This window comes from Gorilla gorilla, chromosome 8 (assembly GCF_029281585.2).
Source record: "Gorilla gorilla gorilla isolate KB3781 chromosome 8, NHGRI_mGorGor1-v2.1_pri, whole genome shotgun sequence".
NCBI classification, from domain to species: domain Eukaryota; kingdom Metazoa; phylum Chordata; class Mammalia; order Primates; family Hominidae; genus Gorilla; species Gorilla gorilla.
Window position 1 is genome coordinate 109,909,082 of NC_073232.2, and position 23,664 is coordinate 109,932,745.

The 23,664-nt window shown below is 44.9% G+C and overlaps 1 protein-coding gene across 1 annotated transcript in view; it reads left to right on the forward strand.

Annotated features, from left to right (window-relative positions):
• The first annotated feature begins 6,440 nt into the window (after nt 1–6,440).
• The window catches only part of PI4K2A (phosphatidylinositol 4-kinase type 2 alpha), a 35,005-nt gene continuing 17,781 nt past the window's right edge, over nt 6,441–23,664 (forward strand). Inside the window, exons 1-4 of the mRNA XM_004049906.5 lie at nt 6,441–6,948; nt 16,661–16,861; nt 21,996–22,127; nt 22,529–22,682. Coding sequence (XP_004049954.1) covers nt 6,514–6,948; nt 16,661–16,861; nt 21,996–22,127; nt 22,529–22,682 — 922 coding nt within the window. The 5' untranslated portion in view covers nt 6,441–6,513. The remainder of the gene's footprint in view (nt 6,949–16,660; nt 16,862–21,995; nt 22,128–22,528; nt 22,683–23,664) is intronic.

The window sequence follows — 23,664 nt, forward strand, 5'->3', positions numbered from 1 at the left end:
CTTGAGCCCAGGAGGTTGAGGCTGCAATAAGCCATGATTCTGCCACTGTACCCCAGCCTGGGCGACCTAGCAAGACCCTGTCTCAAATAAATAAATTGCAAACCAAAAAGTATCTGAGACAGGTCTCAATCAATTTAGGAGTTTATTTTGCCAATGTTAAGGACATGCCCGTGACACAGCCTTAGAAGGTCCTAAGCATGTGTGTCCAAAATAGTCGGGACACCACTTGATTTTATACATTTTAGGGAGACATAAGACATCAATCAATACATGTAAAATATACATTGGCTTGGTCCCGAAAGTGGGGGTGGGGGTGGCAAGTTCCAGGATGTAGGTGGATTCAAAGATGTCCTGATTGACAATTGGTTGAAAGAGTTTAAAGACCTGGAACCCACAGAAGGGAATGTCTGGGTTAAGTTAAGGAATTGTTACTAAGATATGCACGCGCGCACACACAGACACACACAGACACACACACACACACGGAATTGTGGAAATCAAGGTTTTTATTATGCAGAGAAGGCTACAGGTAGCAGGCTCCAGAGAGCATACATTGTAAATGTTTCTTTATTTTTTGTTTTGTTTTGAGACAGGGTCTCCCTCTGTCACCCAGTCTGGAGTGCAGTAGCTGGATCACGGCTTACTGCAGCCTTGACCTCCCAGGCTCAAGTGATCCTCCCACCTCAGCCTCCTAAGTAGCTGAGACTACTGGTTCATTCCACTATGCCTGGCTTATTTTTGTATTTTTTGTAGAGATGGTGTTTTGTCATATTGCCCAGGCTGGTATTGAACTCCTGGGCTCAAGTGATCCTCCCATCTCTGCCTCCCAAAGTGCTAGGATTACACGTGTGAGCCACCAAGCCTGGCCAGTGTTTATTATCAGATTTAGAAAGGTATCAGACTCTTAGTTAGTTCTCCCCTGGATCAGGAAAAAGACCTGGAAAGGGAAGGGGATTTTCTACAGAATGTAGATTTTCACCACAAAAGACACCTTTGCCTGCTATTATGACAGATGGGGCCTGCTATCTGTCAATGTTGGTATCATTGCTACAAAGAGTCTGCTGTGTCAACCTTAAGATCTCTGCTTTAATGTTAAATGCTGGTCCTGAATTCCAAAAGCAGGAGAAAATAATGAGGCATGTCTGACTCCCACTTCTCATCATGGCCTCAAATAGTTTTTCAGGTTAATTTAGGAATGCCCTTGGTCCAGAAGAGGAGGCCATTCATTTGAATGGGGGGCTTATAATTTTATTTCTGGTTCACTAGATAAATAAATAAATAAATAAAATATAGTGCCAAGATTGGAGCAAATCTTCCCAAATACCACTCACATCAATCTGTGTATCCATATGTTTATTTCTTAAACAATGTGAGTACAGCATGATGCTAGGTTCTGTCAGGCTTGAAAAGCCATGATTGCTACTCTTATGGCCTTTATAATTAGCTGAGTATGGTGACAAGTGCCTGTGGTCCCAGCACTCGGGAGGTTAAGGCAAGAGAACTGCTTGAGCCTGGTTAACAGAGACCCTGTCTCAAAACATAAATAAATAAATAAATAAATAAATAAAATGTAGTTTCTTGGCCAGGGGAATGACATACTACAAGCAGTATTTTTATGAAAATTAATCTGACAGTGACACTCAAAGATGACCAGTGAGAGATTGGAAGCAAAGTAACAAACTCAGAAGTTATTGTAATAATGCAACTAACACATCCTGAAAGTTTCATGTGGCATCAGTGGAGATGAAAGAAAGGGGGTAAATATGAGACATATTTCATACGGATATTTAATAAGAATCAACATAGTGTTAAGAGCATGGAAACAGTCTGCCTGGATTTGGATCCGGCTCTGCCATTTACCAGCTGAATGACCATGGGCACATTACCTTTACCTCCCTGGGTCTCGGTTTCCAACATCACAGGATACTATAAAGCTGGTTTCATGAGTTAATCCATGTAATGCATTTAAAACAATGTCTAGGCCGGGTGTGGTGGTTCACGCCTGTAATCCCAGCACTTTGGGAGGCCGAGGTGGGCGGATCATGAGGTCAACAGATCAAGACCATCCTGGCCAACATGGTGAAACCCCGTCTCTACTGAAAAATACAAAAATTAGCCGGATGTGGTGGCCCACGCCTGTAGTCCCAGCTACTCGGGAGGCTGAGGCAGGAGAATCGCTTGAACCCGGGAGGCGGAGGTTGCGGTGAGCTGAGATTGCGCAACTGCATTCCAGCCTGAGTGACAGAGCCGGCTAATTTTTGTATTTTTAGTAGAGACAGGGTTTCACCATGTTGACCAGGCTGGTCTTGAACTCCTGACCTCGTGATCCACCCGCTTCGGCCTCCCAAAGTGCTGGGATTACAGGCGTGAGCCACTGTGCCTGGCCAAAAAATTTTTTTAGATAAAATAAAAGACTCTAAGGGGTTTCTGTGGAGAAAAAACTCAGAATTCCAGGGAGAACTCTAAATCTGGGACCTTTCCTTTACCATAATTTGAAGCTTATGTGCTAAATGAGATGAATGATACCAAAAGATTATCTATGTGGCTACAGACCCTGGGCCACAAGAGCCAGGCATCAGTTGATTATTGAGGTCTAGATAGGAAAAGGAAGTGCATGTATTATAACTGAAAGGGGCAATTTAACCATCTGTACGACTTTTGTTTAGAATGGTTTGTTTGGCCAAAAATGTTTAAGACATTCCCATACATATAATTAAACAATAGTGCTTTCAATTTGGTATTTCTAGTTAGCAGTGGCAATAATTTGATTCAAGAAAGAATGATTATGAAATATTGGTGACTATGTGACTGGCCATGATTCGTGAAAGCCCATACCTCTAGTCTGCTGGTGACTTTAAGCATAAAAACAAAAACAACACCAACAGTAACATCAGCAGTCATTTTTTTTCAAAAAGCTACCATATGTTGAGTGCTCTTTATGTACAAAACACTATGCTAAGTGCTTTATTTTTATTTTTCCTATTAGAGAGTCATGCTTCATATGCTAAGTGCTTTACATAACATTATATTGATTCTTGATTCAGTAATCATGGGGATGATTATTCCCATTTTATAGATTAAGGAACTGAGGCTTAGAGAGGTTATATAACTTGTCTAAAACAACTGATCATCATGGAGACTGGATTCAAACTCAAATGTCTCTGATTTCCAAGCCCATGCTTCCAACCATTACATTTTACACTTTTTTTTTGAAACGGAGTCTGGCCCTGTTGCCTAGGCTGGAGTGCAATGGCACGATCTCAGCTCACTGCAACCTCCACCTCCCAGGTTCAAGCGACTCGCCTGCCCCAGCCTCGGGAGTGGCTGGGATTACAGGCGCCTGCCACCATGCCTGGCTAATTTTTTGTAGTAGAGACGAGGTTTCACCATGTTGGCCAGGCTGGTCTCGAACTCCTGACCTTGTGATCCACCCACCTTGGTCTCCCCTAGGATTACAGGTGTGAGCCACCGAGCCTGGATGTACATTCTACACTTTTGAAGGTAGTGTTTGCATACATTTTTTTTTGAGACGGATTCTTGTTCTGTCGCCCAGGCTGGAGTGCAGGGGTACGATCTCAGCTCTCTGCAACCTCCACCTCCCAGGTTCAAGCGATTCTCACACCTCAGCCTCCCAAATAGCTGGGATCATAGGCGTGTGCCACCAAGCCCAGCTAATTTTTTCTTTTTTTTTGTATTTTTAGTAGAGACAGGGTTTCGCCATGTTGGCCAGGCTGGTCTTGAACTCCTGACCTCAGGTGATCCACCCGCCTCAGCCTCCCAGAGTGCTAGGATTACAGGCGTGAGCCATCGTACCTGGCTTGTTTGTATAAATTTTAACTGAAACAGTATTCCATGGATTTATTATTATTATTTTTTTTTTCAGATGGAGTTTCGCTCTTGTTGCCCAGGCTGGAGTGCAGTGGCACAATCTCTGCTCACTGCAACCTCCTCCTCCCGGGTTCAAGCAATTCTCCTGCCTCAGCCTCCCGAGTAGCTGGGATTACAGGCATGTGCCACCAAGCCCAGCTAATTTTTGTATTTTTAGTAGAGACGGGGTTTCACCATGTTGCCCAGGCTGGTCTCGTTCTGTTCTACTTTCCAGGCCCTTGGTAACCCAGTTTAACTCTGCTTCCCCTCGAATCAAGAAGGTTGCTCTCTGTTCCCTATATGCCCTAGCCTTCCTCTTTTACTCAGGTAACTCCTGCTTGGTGTAACATTTTTTTCCTGTCTCCTTTTTTTCCAGCAATCTAATTACTCCTTCTTTAAGACTCAGCTCATAGCACATGACCCACTTAAAGCCTTTGCTTGATCCTTGAGCATTCTTGTTGGAAAAAAAAAAAAAAATGAGAAAAAAAATAAAGCCTTTGCTGAGCCTGCAGCCTGCCTCAGTTAATTGGTGAACTGTTACGGAGTTTTGAGCTCATTTTGCTTTTTTTTCTCCTACTGCCTCAGAAAGCCACATGCCTTCAGCTTGAGGGCAGGGACTCTATCTTCCTTCCCTTTCTCATGAATAATAATGTACTGAGCACCTACTGTGTCTAGACACTGAGATTTTACAGTGTGAATAAAAGCGATGGACTCTTACCTCGTGGTAAGAACTTCTTAGGCTCACGGGACCATATTTTTCTTCAATTAACAAATAAGCATTGAGCAGCTGGGCCAGGCACAGTGTAAGATATTAATTGGTTATGCATTATTCTTTGTATCACAAGTTTGTATCTTCACAGGAACTTGAAGACAATGGGTGAGGCAGCGAGTCAGGAATAAAATGTCTTAACAATTGCCCCTGGGTTTTCCTAGGAACTCCTTAAAAAAATTAATTTTTTAAAAATAGATGGAGTCTTGCTATGTTGCCCAGGCTGGCCTTGAATTCCTATAAGGTTGAGAAGGAAAGATAGCTTAGAGCAGTCTGAGCTCTGTGTGATGTATGCACAGTTTATTGACTCAAAGACATGAGTATGGGACTTCAGTCATGCCTTCCACACCCACACTCTGGGGCAATGGTTTCTTTCTTTCCTTCTTTCTTTCCTTTCTTTCCTTCCCTTTCTTTTCTTTATTTCTTCCTCCCCCTCTCCTTCTCCCTTTCTTTCTTTCTCTTTCTCTCTCTCTCTTTTTCTTTCTTTCTTGACAGAGTTTCTCACTGCAACCTCTGCCTCCTGGGTTCAAGCGATTCTCCTGCCTCAGCCTCCCGAGCAGCTGAGATTATAGGCATGTGCCACCATGCCCGGCTAATTTTGTATTTTTAGTAGAGACAGGGTTTCTTCATGTTGGTCAGGCTGGTCTTGAACTCCCGACCTCAGGTGATCCGCCTGCCTCAGCCTCCCAAAGTGCTGGGATTACAGGCGTGAGCGGGTTTTTTTCTTTTAAAATTTTTTTATTTTTTGGCCGCACTGTGGGTGGTTCACACCTGTAATCCCCCAGCACTCTGGGAGACTGAGGCAGGAGGATCGCCTGAGGCCAGGAGTTCAAGACCAGCCCAGGCAACATAGAGATAACCTAACTCTAAAAAAAAAAATAATATTTTAAAAAGAAATCTTCAGGGCTTCCTAGGAAAACCTGGAGGCAATTGTTAAGACATTTTATCCTGACTGGCTACTTCACCCATTAGCTTCAAGTTCCTGCGAACTTGAAGTGTAACATGACATTGTTACATCTACATTGGAAGTATGTTAGGTCAACTGAGATACGAATTTGGGATACAAAGTACAATGTATAGCCAATCTATAACTTGTTATTTTAATGTAAATTCTTGGTAAACAAGTTAGGAACTGTCTCTTTTCCTTTAAAAACCTACTTGCAGGCCAAGCGCAGTGGCTCACACCTGTAATCCCAGCACTTTGGGAGGTCGAGGTGGGCAGATCACCTGACTTCTGTCGTTTTTTTTTGGAGACTGATCACTCTGTCTCCAAAAAAAAAAAAAAAAAAAACCCAAAAAACAAACCCCCCGCCCCAAAAAAAACGTTTCATCGAGGTAGAGCAGCAGCTTTGTTTCTTTGCTTCACTGCTGTCTCCCTAGCACTTAGAACATAGTACGTGCTCAATTAATGAATGAGTGCCTGACTGAATGAATGAGGATACATAGATGAGATTCCTCCAATCTCACAGCCGGTTCAGAGTAGGCACTCAATGAGTGACTGACAGGATAGTTGCTGTTTTGAAAGCGCCCAAGTCCAGTAAGCCAATTGGAAGCTAAGCGCGGCGCTGGTATAGTAGGGGCAGGGGGCGTGTCTGACCCAAGGTTGGGTCCTGGAGCATGCGCAGTCTTCACAGAAGGTGACGGGGAGAAAAATGCGGAGGCAGCGATTGCGTAGGAGCAGGTTCTGATTGGCTACTGTTCGCGCGCGAGGGGCCGTGCCTATTCGTAGCCAAGTAAACAGGGCAGGTTAGAGGCGGGGCCAAGGAGGCGTCGCGACCTGGTTGGCCGGCAGGGGCCTAGAGGATGTCACGGATTGGTCGCGGCCGCGAGCGCAGTGGTGTGGAGCGCGCCGGGTCCCGGAGCCGGCTGTCTGAGGGATGGACGAGACGAGCCCACTAGTGTCCCCCGAGCGGGCCCAACCCCCGGACTACACCTTCCCGTCGGGCTCGGGCGCTCACTTTCCGCAGGTGCCCGGGGGCGCGGTCCGAGTGGCGGCGGCGGCCGGCTCGGGCCCCTCTCCGCCGGGCTCGCCGGGCCACGACCGCGAGCGGCAGCCACTGCTGGATCGGGCCCGGGGCGCGGCGGCCCAGGGCCAGACCCAAACCGTGGCGGCGCAGGCCCAGGCTCTGGCCGCTCAGGCCGCGGCGGCAGCCCACGCCGCTCAGGCCCACCGCGAGCGGAACGAGTTCCCGGAGGATCCTGAGTTCGAGGCGGTGGTGCGGCAGGCCGAGCTGGCCATCGAGCGCTGCATCTTTCCCGAGCGCATCTACCAGGGCTCCAGCGGAAGCTACTTCGTCAAGGACCCTCAGGGGGTGAGTGCGGGGGTGGGGACCGCCGCCGCGGGCTGAGGGCCGGCGGCGCTCCTGGGGAGTTGGGGGCTTCGCACGGCCAGAGGGAAAAGGGAGAAACTTCACCGTACCAGCCCCTGGCAGGATTTAGGGATGCCACTGAGGACTGGAGCTGTAGACGCTCTGCGGAATGGAGAAATAAATCAGAACCTACTTGGTGGGGGAGGAGTGAGCGGAAAATGAAAAGAGGAAATTGACCAGATAACGGGCCGGGGGCTCAGCGGTGTGGTGGGGCAATCCGCCGCTGGACAGAGACTACTTTCTAGTAGGGTACTTAGCTTCACACTACTGGGACAGCTATTCGGCCGCCGACTTGCAGATTTGGAGCTTTAGGCCTGTTCTCTCTTTTTGGACCGACCGAACCAGTGTGTCGCTGTTCACGGAGGAGGATGGGTGACCTATCAGGGGATCTGAGAATTCAGTTCCAGCCTTCTATGTTGTGGGGGATGTCCCCTGCCACCGTCCCAGCTCTTATTAACAGACGTTGAAGAAAGAATGGGCGGACTCACCAGTTTCATCTGCCCTGGTTATTGCTCACTTCTGGGAAAGGGTTCAAATACTTTTTGACGGCTCCAAAGTTTAGATAGAACTTGGAGTTTTAGAAACATGGGGCCATCAGCTACTTTTTCTTTCATTTCTCTCCCAGGGCTATCAACAGTCTGCTTTTCAACTAAGGCAGAGCGTTTGCCGACCTTTATTTTGTCCCCTGCCTGTATATAAAGGGGGATGGTTATAGGATGGGGCATGGAGTGACCAGGGTATCTGAGAAGTGACCTTTATCCTTTTGAGAACTGCAGAATTTAAGAAATACCAAGTCTTCCCTGTTTTCAGGGAAGTTTCAGGGAAATTTTCAGGTGCGCTGCAATGGGTCTTTGGAAAGATGTATTGTTATTTAAATTATGGGTGTCAAAGTTTCCTCAGATTTTCCCTGACATCTCTCCTGTGTGAACTCTTTAGATGGCCAGGGTGCTGTTTTAATAGGAGTCCTGAGTGGCCAGGACGGGCTGTTACTTGTAGCTCTTGGTTCGGCTCGTTGAATGATCTAGTTATTCACTCAGAGTTTGAGTTGTCCCTGAATTAATCAAGAATTAGAGAACAATTCTGCCATGAACTCAGTTTCTCAGTTTACATAAACTGAGTTGGGGAAAGCTTTGCGAGTAATAAGTCTTTTGAAGTTTCTTTTTCTTTTTTTTTTCTTTTTTTTTGAGACAGAGTCTTGCTCTGTCGCCAGGCTGGAGTGCAGTGGCGCGATCTCAGCTCACTGCAGCCTCCGCCTCCCAGGTTCAAGCAATTCTCCTGCCTCAGCCTCCTGAGTGGCTGGGACTACAGGCGTGCACCACCACACCCAGCTAATTTTTGTATTTTTAGTAGAGACGAGGTTTCACCATGTTGGCCAGGATGGTCTCGATCTCTTGACCTTGTGATCTGCCCACCTCGGCCTCCCAAAGCGCTGGGATTACAGGCGTGCCACCGCGCCCGGCCTCCAAGTTTCTTAAATAAAAGAGCTTGCAAGCTCAAGTGGGAACCATCATTTCTAGAAGCAAAGAAATGTGAGTGCCCTGAGGTTTAAATGTCAGCCAGAGGCTTGCTTGCTTGCTTGCTTGCTTTCTCTCTCTTTCTTTCCTTCCTTCCTTTCTTTCTTTCTTTCTCTTTCTTTCTTCCTTTCTTTCTTTCTTTTCTTTCTTTCTCTTTCTTTCTTTCATTCATTCTCTCTTTCTCGTCTTTCTTTCTTTCAGAGAAGGTCTCACTCTGACACCCAGGCTGGAGTGCAGTGGTGCAATCTCACTGCTCACTGCAGCCTTGACATCCCGGGCTCAAGGTCCTCCCACTCAGCTTCGGAGTAGCTGGGACTACAGGCACGCACCACCACACCTGGCTAAAAATTATTTTTCGTAGAGACAAGAGTCTCGCCATGTTGCCCTGGTTGGTCTCAGACTCCTGGCTTCAAGCAATCATCCTCTTGCCTCAGCCTCCCAAAGTGCTGGGATTACAGGTGTGACCCACCATGCCTGTCCTTTTTTTGTGGGCAGAGGGTATTTTTAGTTTGTTGGCAAATGTAAGAAGGGGCTAAGATTATCTTTGATAGGTACAGGAGAAGGAGGAATATTTTTGTTTTTCTTTCATGATACTGTTAGAGCTGCATTGGAAGTGGGTTAGGTCAGCTGAGAAGTGAGCTGGTGCTTTGACAGATGGAAGTAATACGATCTCTTAATTCTACCTGGCAGGTAAAGTACTACCATCTCAGTACATAGGCCACAGAGAAGGACAGACCATAGGTATGTTACTTGGTGATTTAGGGATTCCAGTCTCTAAAATTTCCTGGCCACTATCCTTTCTCATAGGGGAGGTCCAAACACAGATGCCCTGACAAAACTTTTTGATGTACTCATACTGCTTCCAGTGAAGAAAATGTGATTCAGAACAAAGGGCACTTTCTAAATGCTTGCGGTGGGTTAGACTGGCCCACAGACTTACTGTAGTTGGAATTGTCATCTTTGGCTCTCCTCCAAATGTATTTACTTTGTTAAACAAATACTTACATAGCATTTACTATATTCCTTTAAGTGCTTTACAAATAATAACTCACTTAATCTTTATAACCACCCTTGGAGGTAGGTACTGTTATTATCCCCGCAGGTGACAACACAAGCCCATGGTATAACAAATTTTTCCAAGGTCTCACACCTAGTAAGTGGTAGAGGCAGGATTGGGCCAAGGCGGGTTGGCTGTGGAGTTCATGTTCTCACCACTATCCTTTGCTCCCTCAGAGTCAGTCATCAGAATTTCCAGATTCTGGCCAGGTGCGGTGGCTCACGCCTGTACTCCCAGCACTTTGGGAGGCCGAGGCAGGTGCATCACTGGAGGTCAGGAGTTCGAGACCAGCCTGGTCAACATGGTGAAACCCCATCTCTACTAAAAATACAAAAATTAGCCAAGCACTGTGGCAGGCACTTGTAATCCCAGCTACTCGGGAGGCTGAAGCAGGAGAATTGCTTGAGCCTGGGAGGTGGAGGTTGCAGTGAGCCGAGATCGTACCACTGCACTCCAGCCTGGGCGACAGAGTGAGACTCCGTCTCAAAAACAAAACAAAAGAAAAGAATTTCTAAATTCTCTTCTCAGCTACTATATTGGTTAGTATTGAATTTGACTATATGTGACAGATATTTTAAAATAATGATGACTTGGAAAAAGGTTCATTTACGCCTCATGTAAAAGAAGTCTATAGGCTAGCTGCTCAGGCATGCTCAGGGCTGGCATGACATTTCACTTTATTGGAGACATAGGGTTCTTCCTGCCAGCTGATCAGCCATCTTTAGGATATGGCTTCTACTCCATGGTCCAAGATGGCTGCTCAAGCTGCAAACATCTTGTCTGCTTTTCAGCCATTTGGAAGAAGGAAAGGGAGAGGGTGAATATGCCCCCATCCTTTAAGGCACTTCGTAGAAGTTGTAGGAGACTCTTCTACTTACATCCCATTGTCTAAAACTTAGCTGTAGTAGTGGCTGGGAACTATAGTCTTTTTTCTTTTTTCGCCCGGGTAAAAATCATGGGTCTTGTGTCTAGGGAACAAGGGGGAACAGAGATTGGGAGAACCAGCACTTTCTGCGACAGCCACTTTTGGATCTTAGACAGTCTGAAAGATTCTTGAAGATAACAGCCCTGGTCCCATTTCTCAATTTTGGATAGTTTCTGTCTCAGTGGGGTCCAAGAACAGATGGAAAATGTTAGAAGTCATGGGGAGAGTATACACATTACCCCCCTCACTTACCTCCTTGTGCTTCAGGTCTCATGCTCACTCAACTGCAAAAGGATTTTTTGAGCTTTTTCTCTTTTGCGTGGAGTAATACTAGATTTTCACATTGCCAAGAATCATAGGACAGCATGTGACTCACTAGGTTAAGAGGATTAAATGACATATCACACATGAAAGCCCTGACGTAGTTCCTGGCACTTAGTGGGGGCAGCTCAATCAGATTTTTAAAAACATTCCTACTAACTGCTGAATTAGGGTTCTTGGGGTACATGGCATCGAATAAGGCTATAAGAGTTGGTAGATGGGGCGCAGTGGCTCACACCTGTAATCCCAGCACTTTGAGAGGCTGAGGCGGGCGGATCACAAGGTCAGGAGATCGAGACCATCCTGGCTAATATGGTGAAACCCCATCTCTACTAAAAATACAAAAAATTAGCCGGGCGTGGTGGCGGGCACCTGTAGTCCCAGCTACTTGGGAGGCTGAGGTAGGAGAATGGCGTGAACCCTGGAGGCGGAGCTTGCAGTGAGCCAAGATCGTGCCACTGCTCTCCAGCCTGGGCGAGACAGCAAGACTCCATCTCAAAAAAAAAAAAAAAAAAAAAAAGTTGGTAGATGTTGCTTAAAATCTCGAGACCTACATGTATGACAAACTTGACTGCCTCTTAACGTTTTAGTAAAATAATTTTATTATATTTTATTATATATGTATTTTTGAGACAGTTTCTCACCCTGTCGCCCAGGCTGGAGTGCAGTGGCACAACCTTGGCTCATTGCAGCCTTGGCCTCCCAGTGTTGGGATTACAGGTGTGAGCCACCGTGCCTGGATGGTTTTATATATTTCAACAAGCCCTTCCCTTCCTTTTGTAAGAATGAACTTGTAAATAAGGCTTCTCTACCTAAATAGCTAAATCAAGGACTACTATTTTCCTCCAACCTATACCATAGAATACAGCAGTTCTTAGAGTGTGGCCCAGGGATCTTGACCTCTGGGAGTTCCTTTTTGGGGTCCACAGGTCAAAATTATTTTCATCATAATTCTAAGACTTTATTTGCCTTTTTCATTCTCATTTACTTAGGAGTGGAGAGTGGAGATTTCCAGAGACTACATGATGTGTGATATTGAAACAGATTGAATACTAAGATATGAGATATAGCCTTTACCCACATTAACAAATGCTTTTTGGAGTCCTTAATAATTTTTTTTTTTTTTTTTGAGATGGAGCCTCACTCTGTCGCTCAGGCTAGATCAGGCATGATCTCCACTCACTGCAACCTCTGCCTCCTGGGTTCAAGCAATTCTCCTGCTTCAGCCTCCCAAGTAGCTGGGATTACAGGTGCGCCCACCACCATGCCCGGCTAATTTTCGTATTTTTAGTAGAGACAGGATTTCACCATGTTGGCCAGGCTGATCTCAAACTCCTGATCTCAGGTGATCCACCCGCTTTGGCCTCCCAAAGTACTGGGATTACAGGCATGAGCCACCACACCCAGCCTAATTTTTAAGAGTTTAAACTTTTTGAGACCAAAACGTTTGAGAACTATCCACTTAATGTTTATGAAACTTTAAAAGAAGACTTTTATAAAAGGTAATTTCTGTATATTTCACTGTGCGATGTGAATGATATGCTTGAACTGTCTTACATTTTAGGTTCTTGGAGAAAGGATCTCTTTTAGCATAGCATGACACCCTCCTCCTTGTCACTGCTGATTAGATATAGGAACCCCCCTGGGTTCCAGGTTCCAGCAATTTTTTGTTGTTGTTTGTTTTGAGAGGGGGGTCTAGCTCTGTTGCCCAGGCTGGAGTGCAGTGGTGTGATCTTGGCTCACTGCAGCTTCCACCTCCTGGGTTCAAGCGATTCTCCCGCCTCAGCCTCCTGAGTAGCTGGTACTACAGGTGCATGCCACCATGCCCGGCTAATTTTTTCTATTTTTTTTTTTTTTTTGTAGAGATGGGGTTTCACCATGTTGGCCAGGCTGGTCTTGAACTCCTGACCTCAAATGATCCACCTGCCTTGGCCTCCCAAGTGCTGGGATTATAAGTGTGAGCCACTGCGCTGGGCTCAGGTTCCAGTAATTGGTTGTGGGTTCTGACACCAGCTGGTGCATGGCCTCTTGCTTTCTTGTGTGATTTGGTTTTTATTCCCAACTTCATGGACTGCTACTGCTTAAGCTATCTGTACCTCACCCCTCCTTTGTTAAAAGGGGAGATTAGTAAATGGGTGTTAAGAAAAGTTGTTTTTATAATATTGGCATCAAACTGAAGCTCTCTCCTAGATATAATAAAGGAATTGAAAATCTATTAAGAGAAAAAAAACACAAAATATTAAAGAAGAGAGTGGATGGTGAGGAAAAATTAGGCAGTAGTCATTTTCTTTTCCAGCTAAATACTGGTGGGTGTCTTTCCAGTTTGAGTGGTTTTAGAGTTTGTTCTCCATGAATGAGGAGAGTGTTCTTGATTATTCAGTAGCATAGTTGATTTTATGAAGTGAACATTGGAAATTAGGCCAGAGGGTATTTTACCTCTCTGTCTAGGAAAGCCACCAAATGCCTGCAGAATGCTTGCACATCGTTCTCCACAGGCTAGGTCCTGAGCAAATGCTAACATAATTGAATTGAACTGAGGCCTACACTTAGTCCTGAAAGGCACTTGTCTCCCCTTCTGTCTGAATGCCCTTTTGTTCCTCCATTCTTCATACTCTAACATTCCCTCATTGATCTAGTCCAGGCAGTATTCTTTAATGAAACCCCTGTACTATTGCATAACCATAATTACTCATGCTTTTGGAGTCATTGAAATGCTTCTTATTCTCCTTATGGTAGAAGGAAATCAAGATGTTTGAGAGGTCAGTCTTTAAATGACACTTGACTGCAATCTTGGCCTTCAAGTTCTGCTTGCTTTTTTTTTTTGTTGTTGTTGTTTAATTTTTCTTTTTTAGAGATGGGGTCTTGCTCTGTCACCCAGGCTACAGTGCAGTGGCATGCTCCTAGCTCACTGCAGCCTTGATCTCCTAGGCACAAGGGATTCTCCCCGCCGAGTAGCTGGGACTACAGGTGCATACCACCACACTTAGCTAATTTTTTTTTTTTTTTGAGATGGTATTTCGCTCATTGCCCAGGCTGGAGTGCAATGGCATGATCTCGGCTCACTGCGACCTCCACCTCCCAGGTTCAAGCGATTCTCCTGCCTCACCTCCCGAGTAGCTGGGACTACAGGCGTGTGCCACCATGCCTGGTTAATTTTGTATTTTTAGTAGAGATGGGGTTTCTTCATGTTGGTCAGGCTGGTCTCGAACTCCTGACCTCAGGTGATCCGCCTTCCTTGGCCTCCCAAAGTGCTGGGATTACAGGCATGATTCCTGGCTAATTTTTAAAAATTAGTGAGAGTCTTGTGGTATTGCCCAAACTGGTCTCAAACTCCAGGCCTCAGGCAATCCTGCCTCATCCTCTGAAAGTGCTGGGCTTATAGGCATGAGCCACCATGCCCAACTTTTTCTGTCTTTAAGTAGAAGTATTTACCAGTTGGCCTCAGCCCTGGCATTTTTCAGCCCCCAGTAGTAGTAGGAGTGTCTTGGCCTCCCTTTCATTGAGGACCAGCTTACTGAACTCCATAATGTGCCTCAGTTGAACTGACTGTTGCATTCTGGGACATGCTTCAAGTTGCCTTTTGGTTTCCCTATCCAGGGTCCGGAGGGTTACAGTGGACTCGTCAGTCATTCTCTGAGTTGTGAGCCTGTTGCTACTGCTGCTTTGTTATTCAGAGGCTGGGGTTCCAGGGGAGCAGAGACAGAGAAGACTGCTGAGGCCTCTAGCTAGCTGCTTTGCATAAGAAAGTAATTCTGAAGACTTATGATGTGAATGTATGCATTTTGCATTTGCCAGTAAATAAGTTAGTTTGTCTTTAAGAATAAATTGATTCTTTTTGGAGGGAGAAGGAGGAGTTCTGTATTTTTCTTGTCCTCTCAAATCCTTGGAAGGCATTTTTAAAGGAGCTGGCTTCAAGATCAACCAGTTATTGTTAGCGACATGGACCTAGCCAGTTCCTAATATGAGTACTGAGTTGGTAAAAGCAGATGGGTGTATGTTGTCTGCTGTGACCTGCCATTCAGGAAGTGACACCCACAGGAAAATGTCTTATGACCCAGACTAGCTTGAGTAGGCTGTGGGGTGAGGGGACAAGGAGAGTCATATGATATGAGGATGAATCACTTGGATAGCATATTTGCTTTTTTCCTTTGAATTACCAGTTTGGGGACTGGAGGGAATTAGATGAATGTAAAACAACCTCAGAGGGCTGACTGGCCTGTTGAAGAAAACACTCAGGAGGGAGGGCCATAGTTTCTAGGCATCCCATATTTCCAAAGACCTTAGAAGATTAAGTTACTGTCTGCTATAGAAGATGGATTTAATCTTCTATGTGTGGCATCTCATGTCCTGGTTTCTTGCCTATCAGAATTACTTAAGAGAGCTTCATTCTAACCAAGTGCAGAGTCTTTTTCCTGCTGTGATTTTTCTCTTTGGATAATAAGGCTGCGAGAGGAAATCTCTTCATCATTGATGAAGGAATTTCCTTAACCTCATTCCATAATAGATTTTTTTTTTTTTTTTTTTTTTTTTTTTTTTTGAGACAGAGGCTTGATCTTGTCACCCAGGCTGGAGTGCAGTGGCGTGATCTCAGCTCACTGCAACCTCCGCCTCCTGAGTTCAAGTGATTCTCCTGCCTCAGCCTTCCGGGTAGCTGGGATTATAGGTGCATGCCACCATGCCCAGCTAATTTTTGTATTTTTAGTAGAGACAGGGTTTCACCATGTTGGCCAGGCTGGTCTCGAACTCCTGACCTCAGGTTATCTGCCCACCTTGGCCTCCCAAAGTGCTGGGATTACAAGCGTGAGCTACCATGCCCGGCCCATAATACCTTCTTTACTTCCTTCCAGTTGGTAAAGTTTTTAGTCTTTCTGTAATTGGTGCAGAACAACAGTGTGCATAATGTAACTTCGGAAATTAGAGTTTATGATGTTAAATTTCTGGCATACCACATCCAGAAAGATCCCGTAGGATAAATAGGGCAGGGGTGCATGCAAAAAAAGAGAACGTATAACCTGTGATAAGTTAATTCCTCATTTTTTGGGGGAAAGATTACTTTAGAGCCCTCGATATGTGCATTAGGATATTGTATCTTTCTGGAGGGCAGGAAGCAGTACCGTATTGGCATTAGATGCTGCCAGTGACTCAAGATCTACCACTGAATTGGCTTCTGTACCTTTTTTTTTTTTTTTTTTGTAAGACAGGGTCTTGTTTGGTCGCCCAGGGTGAGGAATGCAGTGTTGGCAATCTAGGCTCACTGCAACCTCCGCCCCATGGGTTCAAGTGATTCTCCTGCCTCAGCCTCTGAAGTAACTGGAATTACAGGCGTGCACCACCGCACCCAGCTACTTTTTGTATTTTTAGTAGAGACAGGGTTTCACCATGTTGGCCAGGCTGGTCTCAAACTCCTGGCCTCAAATGATCCACCCGCCTTGGCCTCCCAAAGTGCTGGGATTACAGGCATGAGCCCTTGTACCTGGCCTGCTTCTGTGTCTTGCTCCTAGAAATGTAGCAATCCATTCACCTTGTTTGTTTGAAGCACAAAGTTAGAGGTAGGTACTTATATGAGGGAAAAGAGATGGAGAAGAGGGATAAAGGAGCAAGGAAGAAAGAGAAGACTTAAGATGTTCTTTGGCCACAACCCTTTCTAGCAGTGGGTCTCTTAGCTGCACACACGAGCTGGTGTCTTCCCCTTACCAATTGGGAGAAACCTGAGTCTGACTGTAAGTAGGAATTGTCTGCCTATGCCCTGTCATTTCTTTCCAGATTCCTGCTGACTTGGTCTGTGGGCTATTTTGGTCAACTCGGATTTAACATCCTCTTTTTCTTTTGTCTCTGTAGAGGATCATTGCTGTCTTCAAACCCAAGAATGAAGAGCCCTATGGGCATCTTAATCCTAAGTGGACCAAGTGGCTGCAGAAGCTGTGCTGTCCCTGCTGCTTTGGCCGTGACTGCCTTGTCCTTAACCAGGGCTATCTCTCAGAAGCAGGGGCCAGCCTGGTGGACCAAAAACTGGAACTCAACATTGTTCCCCGTACAAAGGTCAGTGACCCATCTCCAGGAAGCCTTACTGCTTGGCCACAGTTTTCCTGGGGCCTAAGCCCTGCTACATGTTAGTGGGACCTTGGGTCCAGTGGGGTCATTTATACCCTAAGTCTGGGTTCTTGATCTTTTTTCGGGAGGATGGCAGGATTAGGCTCATGATTTGATCACCTGATGAAGGCTATCTTTTGAAGGATACACACACAATTTTTGCATACAATTTTAGGAAATTCACAAACTTCTACTGCATGTTTATGGCTCCCTTGGTCTTTGAATCCCAGCTAACCCCAAGCTAGTTAGAAACCTAGTGACTTTGTGGCTTACTCTCAGACTTCTGAGCCATCCCAGCATTTTGATACAGTCTAGGACTGGCTGATGACAGCTAAGCACTTCTGCAGGGTCTGACAAGGAAGACTTTAGGACAGGCTGAGGGTTAGAGCAATGGTCTGGCCTGAACCCTACAGGGAACTGACATGGAATATTTCTAACTTATCTTTATGCTGTGGAATTTTGGGATTTGTCTGAACACATCAAAATAGGGGTGCCAGATCTAGGCAGACTCACACTCAGAATGGATTCAATACACATCTTGTATGTGTTATAGACATAGTTGAGGTCTCCCCCCACCCCCACCAATATGCTTGAATACAGAATTGATTGCATACAATTTCAGGGAGTTTACTGACACCAGGCTAAGAACCCCTGCACTACAAGGTATTCCATGAAACTCACCAAAGGTTATGAGGGGAAGGAGTCTACTGGTCAGCATATGAACATGTCCGGACACATCATTCACTGAGTACGTGGCTACCTGGGGTTTAGTAACAACTTAGGTGGAACTCTCATCTGATGCCCTGAGGCTGCTGAGTCATCTAAACAGTCCTGGCTCCGTGCTTAGTCTTAACTAGTCTATGCTAGTTTATTTAGTTATTTACTAAATAACTAAAACTAAATTTATTTAGTTATTTAGTAAATAACTCTTTGAGAATCTGATGAAACCTATAGACCCCCTTTCCAGAAAAAGTACATATATTTGCAATTATTGTTTTGTGTATAATTTTAGGGCAATGGTTCATAAACGTTGCAGTCTATCTGTTGACACCCCAGGGAGCATGTCTCTAGATTAAAATCCCTCTGCTTAAAGTTTTCTTTTCTTTCTTATTTTTAGAGACAGGGTCTTGCTCTGTTGCGCAGGCTGGGGTGCAGTGGCACGATCACAACTCACTGCAGCCTTGACCTCCCAGGCTCAAGCAGTCCTCCCACCTCAGCCTCTCAGGCTGGGACTACGGGCATGTGCCACCATGCCTGGCTAATTTTTTTTTTTTTAATTTTTTGTAGAGACAAGGTCTCCCTGTTTTGCCCAGGCTGGTCTTGAACTCCTGGGCTCAAGCTATCCTCCTGCCTTGGCCTCCCAAAGTGCTGGGATTACAAGTGTGAGCCACCACACCCAGCCTTGAAGATGTCTTCTCAGGTTTAGATAGCAGATTCTATGAGCAAAGAGATTGATCAGCAGTAGAAACTTCCCTTCCGTTTGGGAGGAAAATGTGACTATTGTGGATATTTAACCATGTCTGCTCCTTTGCTACTAAACTCCAAACAATTAGCCAATTAGTTTGTAAGTTATAGAAGTCAGAGACCACTTCTCAAGATTTCCTCTCTCATTCTCAGCACCTAGCAAAATACTATATTTATAGTAAGCATTCATGAAGTACCAGCTGAGTCAGTAAATGAATATCAAATCATGAGAAACAATACCAAAGTTCTCCCAACTTCAGGTCTAGCGAGAAAATGTTTGACCAGGCTTCTAGTTCCCATTTCACATCTAATTCACTGCCTGGCTTTGTACAGCTCATTCCTTCTCTTTATGCCTTACTTTTCCCTCTCTGTGCAGATAGTTTTACAGCATGCTTTGAACATCTTGTATGATAATTAATGTTCTTAAGTCTCCTAACCTGAAATGCTTCTACTAGGCTCCTCTTAGACTCTAGAAACTTTTAAATTCTCCTTGCTTATCACTCTGTAGTTTTCTTCCTTTACTAGGCAAATAGCAGACCGTGCCTGGCTCTATGCCTGCCTGCTCTGTTGGTGCTTCTGGAGTGTGGTGCCCAAGAATCAGAGGACTTGAGTTTGAATTCTTGCTCTGCAGTTTTTGATTTGCTTAACACTTGGGCAAGTCATGTAACCTCCCTAGGCTCAGTTTCCTTACTGTAAAAATAGGGATATAAATAGTTCCTACTTTGTAGAGTGGCCATCAATATTACACAAGACAGCCTATATGAAGCACATAGCTGAGTGAGTACCAGGCACAACGTAAACCCTCCATATGTTAGCCTGTGATATTTTTATCAGCTATTCTAATCGTTAGTGTCACCCCCACAATCCCTTTCGTCCCTATCTTTGGTCTTCCTCTTTCCCTGTTAGAGAACCTTCATGAGGCCTGAGGATCTTTTGCGTCAGAAAGTCAGCAACAACAAAAATACTTGTCTTGGCTGGGCTCATTGGCTCACGCCTGTAATCCCAGCACTTTGGGAGGCCTAAGTGGGTGGATCACCTCAGGTCAGGAGTTCGAGACCAGCCTGGCCAACATGACGAAACCCTGTCTCTACTAAAAATAGAAAACTTAGCTGAGCATGGTGGTGTGTGCCTGTAATCCCAGCTACTTGGGAGGCTGAGGCAGGAGAATCGCTTGAACCTGGAAGGCAGAGGTTGCAGTGAGCTGAGATTGTGCCACCACACTCTATCCTGGGCAACAGAGCGAGACTCCGTCTCAAAAAAAAAAAAAATACTTGTCTTCCATGAGACTGAGATGAGACAGAACTTTGGAAGCTTAACATATAGCTGCTGGAGAATAGTAAGAGGACTCCTCTCCCTGTCTCCCCAACTCTTGTGACAGGACTCTATCCAGTTGATCAGAGCATCTGTCATTATAGAAACAAGGTTCACATTGCATTGGAACTTCAAATGGTAAGGCTCTAATTCTCACTCACTGGCTGTCTCTGCTCTCTGCTCCTATGAGGTTTCAGGTTATGATAGTTTCATTAGTCATGGGGAAAGAGTGGTTTATTAGGAAGAATGATAGAAAATAAATATGATGGGGGCAAAAGGGGATTTATGGCTTGAGAGAGCCAGGAGTTTCACTGTGGACACTGGCAAGGTAGCCTTAGGAAAGCTCTTTTTCCTTCATTCCTATGCCTGAGTTTTCTGATTTGTAAGGCAGGGAGTGCCTACTACAGTACCATGCACATCCGTTTTAGGTGCTCTATTAATACTAGATGGTAGCATGGAGCAATAGATGAGAGGCAGTTATTTTGCCTCTCAGGTTCATGGGAAAAAAATAGTTATTTGTAATAAAATTTACAAGGCTTAGGAAAATACCTTTCTTATAAGTTTGATTTTAGGTATTTATATGCTAAAACTCACTTGTTGCTGTCTCTGAAAGAAGCTTGTAACTCATTCTTCATTCACTTAATAAATATTTAATGAGCATATGCCAGCTACTGTGTTAGGTACTGTGGATGCTAATATAAATAAGATGTTCTCCGCTTCCTCAAATCTCATTCATTTTAAAGAAGGAGTTAGATATACAAATGGATAATTACAAGACAATGTGATAAGTGTGACAATAGATGCATATGTGGATTACAATTATATCACTGCAATTTGACTTAAATCGAGTATAATATTGATGGCCCATAAAAATTTTTTTTAGAATAAGTAATGCATGCATCTAGTACAAAAATCAGAAGGCACATAGGGTAAACAGAGAAAAGTAATTCAGACTCCCTGCTACCCCTATCTCCTGGCCATTCAGTTTCCTTCCTCAGAGGCAGCCAGGATTACAGTGTATAGCCTATACATAAAAATAGCAGTTAATTAAAATGAAAACCAATTTTAATGTTTATGTTTTGAATATGAGTAATTTCACAAAGTAAAAAAATTCGAAAGGGCCTGGGCACAGTGGCTCATGCCTGTAATCCCAGCACTTCGGGAGGCCGAGGTGGGAGGATCACCTGAGGTCAGGAGTTCAAGACCAGCCTGGCCAACATGGTGAAACCCTCTCTCTACTAAAAATACAAAATTAGCCAGGAGTGGTGGCACACACCTGTTGTAATCCCAGCTACTTGGGAGGCTGAGGCATGAGAATTGCTTGAATGCGGGACTTGGAGGTTGCAGTGAGCCGAGACTGTGCCACTGCATTCCAGCCTGGGCAACAGAGTGAGACTCTGTCTCAAAAAAAAAAAAAAATTTTTTTTTCAAAAGGAAATGAAGGGGTACAGAGTAAATTGCAACTTGTTTGTCTCTGGAAAGAAGATGGGCATTTGGCCTAATCTAACCCAGGAGATGACAGTGTTAATCCTTGTACTTCATACTAGCTGCTGTAACAACCCTTAAATCTAAGTGGTTTAATACAATTGGATTGTATTTCTTTTTTTTCTTATTTTTTTTGGGACAGAGTCTCCCTCTGTCACCCAGGATAGAATGTGCAGTGGTGCTATCTTGGCTCACTGCAACCCTGCCTCCAAGGTTCAAGCCATCCTCCCACCTCAGCCTCCGAAGTATCTAGGATTACAGACGTGCACCACCATGCCTGGCTAATTTTTGTATTTTTAGTAGAGACGGGGTTTAACCATGTTGGCCAGGCTGGTCTCGAACTCCTGACCTCAAGTGATCTGCCCACCTCGGCCTCCCAGAGTGCTGAGTTTACAGGCGTGAGCCACCACGCCTGGCCAGGAGTGTATTTCTTGATTACATCTCAGACTCATGCCAGATAGGCAGCTCTCCTAGATACCACAGCACTCATGTAGTTACAAGGTATCCGAGGTTCTTCTATGGTGTGGCTCTGCTATTTCCCAGCCCTTTCCTAGCTGCACAGACTGGAGAATGTGAATTAAGGATTGTGGGAGATTTTAGTTGCCAGCAGTGGAAGTGTTGTACATACATAATTTTGTCATTATTTCATTGGCCCAAACTAGTTATCTTCCCTCTCCTAGTTGCTGGGAAGGCTGAGAAATGTATTCTTTCTGTGCCCTGGAAGAGGAATAGGATTTGTGAACATCAAGCTATTTATTCTCTGCCAGTCTTCTGGTTCCTTAAACTTGACTCTAACCTTAGTATCTCTTCTCTTTCACTGTAGGTAGTATACCTGGCCAGTGAGACCTTCAACTATAGTGCCATTGACCGAGTGAAGTCCAGGGGCAAGCGGCTTGCGCTAGAGAAAGTGCCAAAAGTTGGACAGCGGTTTAACCGCATTGGGCTACCACCAAAGGTATAGACGCACCTCTGGCTTATCAAGGGTCATGATTTATAGTGACATAGTCATCCAAGTGGTGAAGCAAGGTGCCTACAACTCAAATATGGGCACGTGAATAATCTGCCCTGAGGATCCTGTCTTCCTCATTTCTGTCAAGTGGCTAAGGTTTGAAAAGTTGAGACCTAACTTTTCACTTTACTCCTCTGGTTCATTGGATAGGTTCTTTAATTTGGATGGATGATCACTGTTACATCTCTTTTCTCCTGTACTTCCAAGAAATGATGAAGTAAAGATCTTGAAGTTTTCCTTCTCTGATACAAACTCCATAGGGCCTTAATGGGTATCTGGCATATACTCCAAAGGTCTTTGGATTTGGGCAGTAGGGAAAAACCTTTGTTCCTTCCTCTTGGTTCCAGGTTGGTTCATTCCAGCTCTTTGTTGAAGGCTACAAAGATGCAGACTATTGGCTGCGGCGTTTTGAAGCAGAACCTCTTCCTGAGAACACTAACCGGCAACTACTGCTCCAGTTTGAGCGGTTGGTGGTGCTGGATTACATCATCCGCAACACTGGTGAGCAGCTGCAGGTGGTCCCATGCCCTGTGCCAGACTGTGTTGAGGCATGGGGAGGCCTGGAGGCTTGCAGGGCTTGGGAGTCAGAGTACCTTGTCCAGACACATCATGTGTAGTTTTCAGAAGTGGTGAGGCCTGGAGTTAGTATTTGCATTTTATCTTACACTCTTTCCTGGTTCCAGACAGAAGACACTTAGCTCTTCCAAAGCACTGTGAAGAGTACTCTTATCCTTGATCCCTAGTCATTCTTGTAGCCTCAAGACCTGTAACAGGACAGTTTTGTCTTCCTCTAACTTCTTGAGGTAGATGTTTAGATCATTGATATTTAAAAAAAATTTTTTTTCAGTGCAATTTAAATTCAACTAACCTGGTAAAATGTACATGTATTGAGGACAAAAGTCTTTAAATTCAGGCTGGATGCGGTGGCTTATGCGTGTACTCCCAGCACTTTGGGAGGCCAAGGTGGACAGATCATTTGAGGCCGGGAGTTCCAGACCAGCCTGGACAACATGGTGAAACCCTGTCTCTACTAAAAATACAAAAATTAGCCGGGTGTGGTGGCGTGCACCTGTAGTCCCAGCTATTGAGGAGGCGGAGGTGGGAGAATCGCTTGAACCTGGGAGGCGGAGGTTGCAGTGAGTCAGAATTGCACCACTGCACTCTAACCTGGGTGACAGAGCAAGACTCTGTTTCCAAAAAAAAAAAAAAAAGTCTCTAAAGTCACCTTATTGGAGCTATATTTTGTCCGATATTTTAATCATAGTAAAATGCATGTAACATAAAATTTATTATCTTAACCATTTTAAAGTAGTATGAAATACATTCATATTGTTGTGCAACTGTCACCACCATCCATCTCCAGAGCTCCTTTTTGTTGTTGTTGAGACCGAGTCTTGCTCTGTCACCTAGGCTGGAGTGCAATGGTGTGATCTCAGCTCACTGCAACCCCTGCCTCCTGGGTTCAAGTGATTTTCTCACCTCA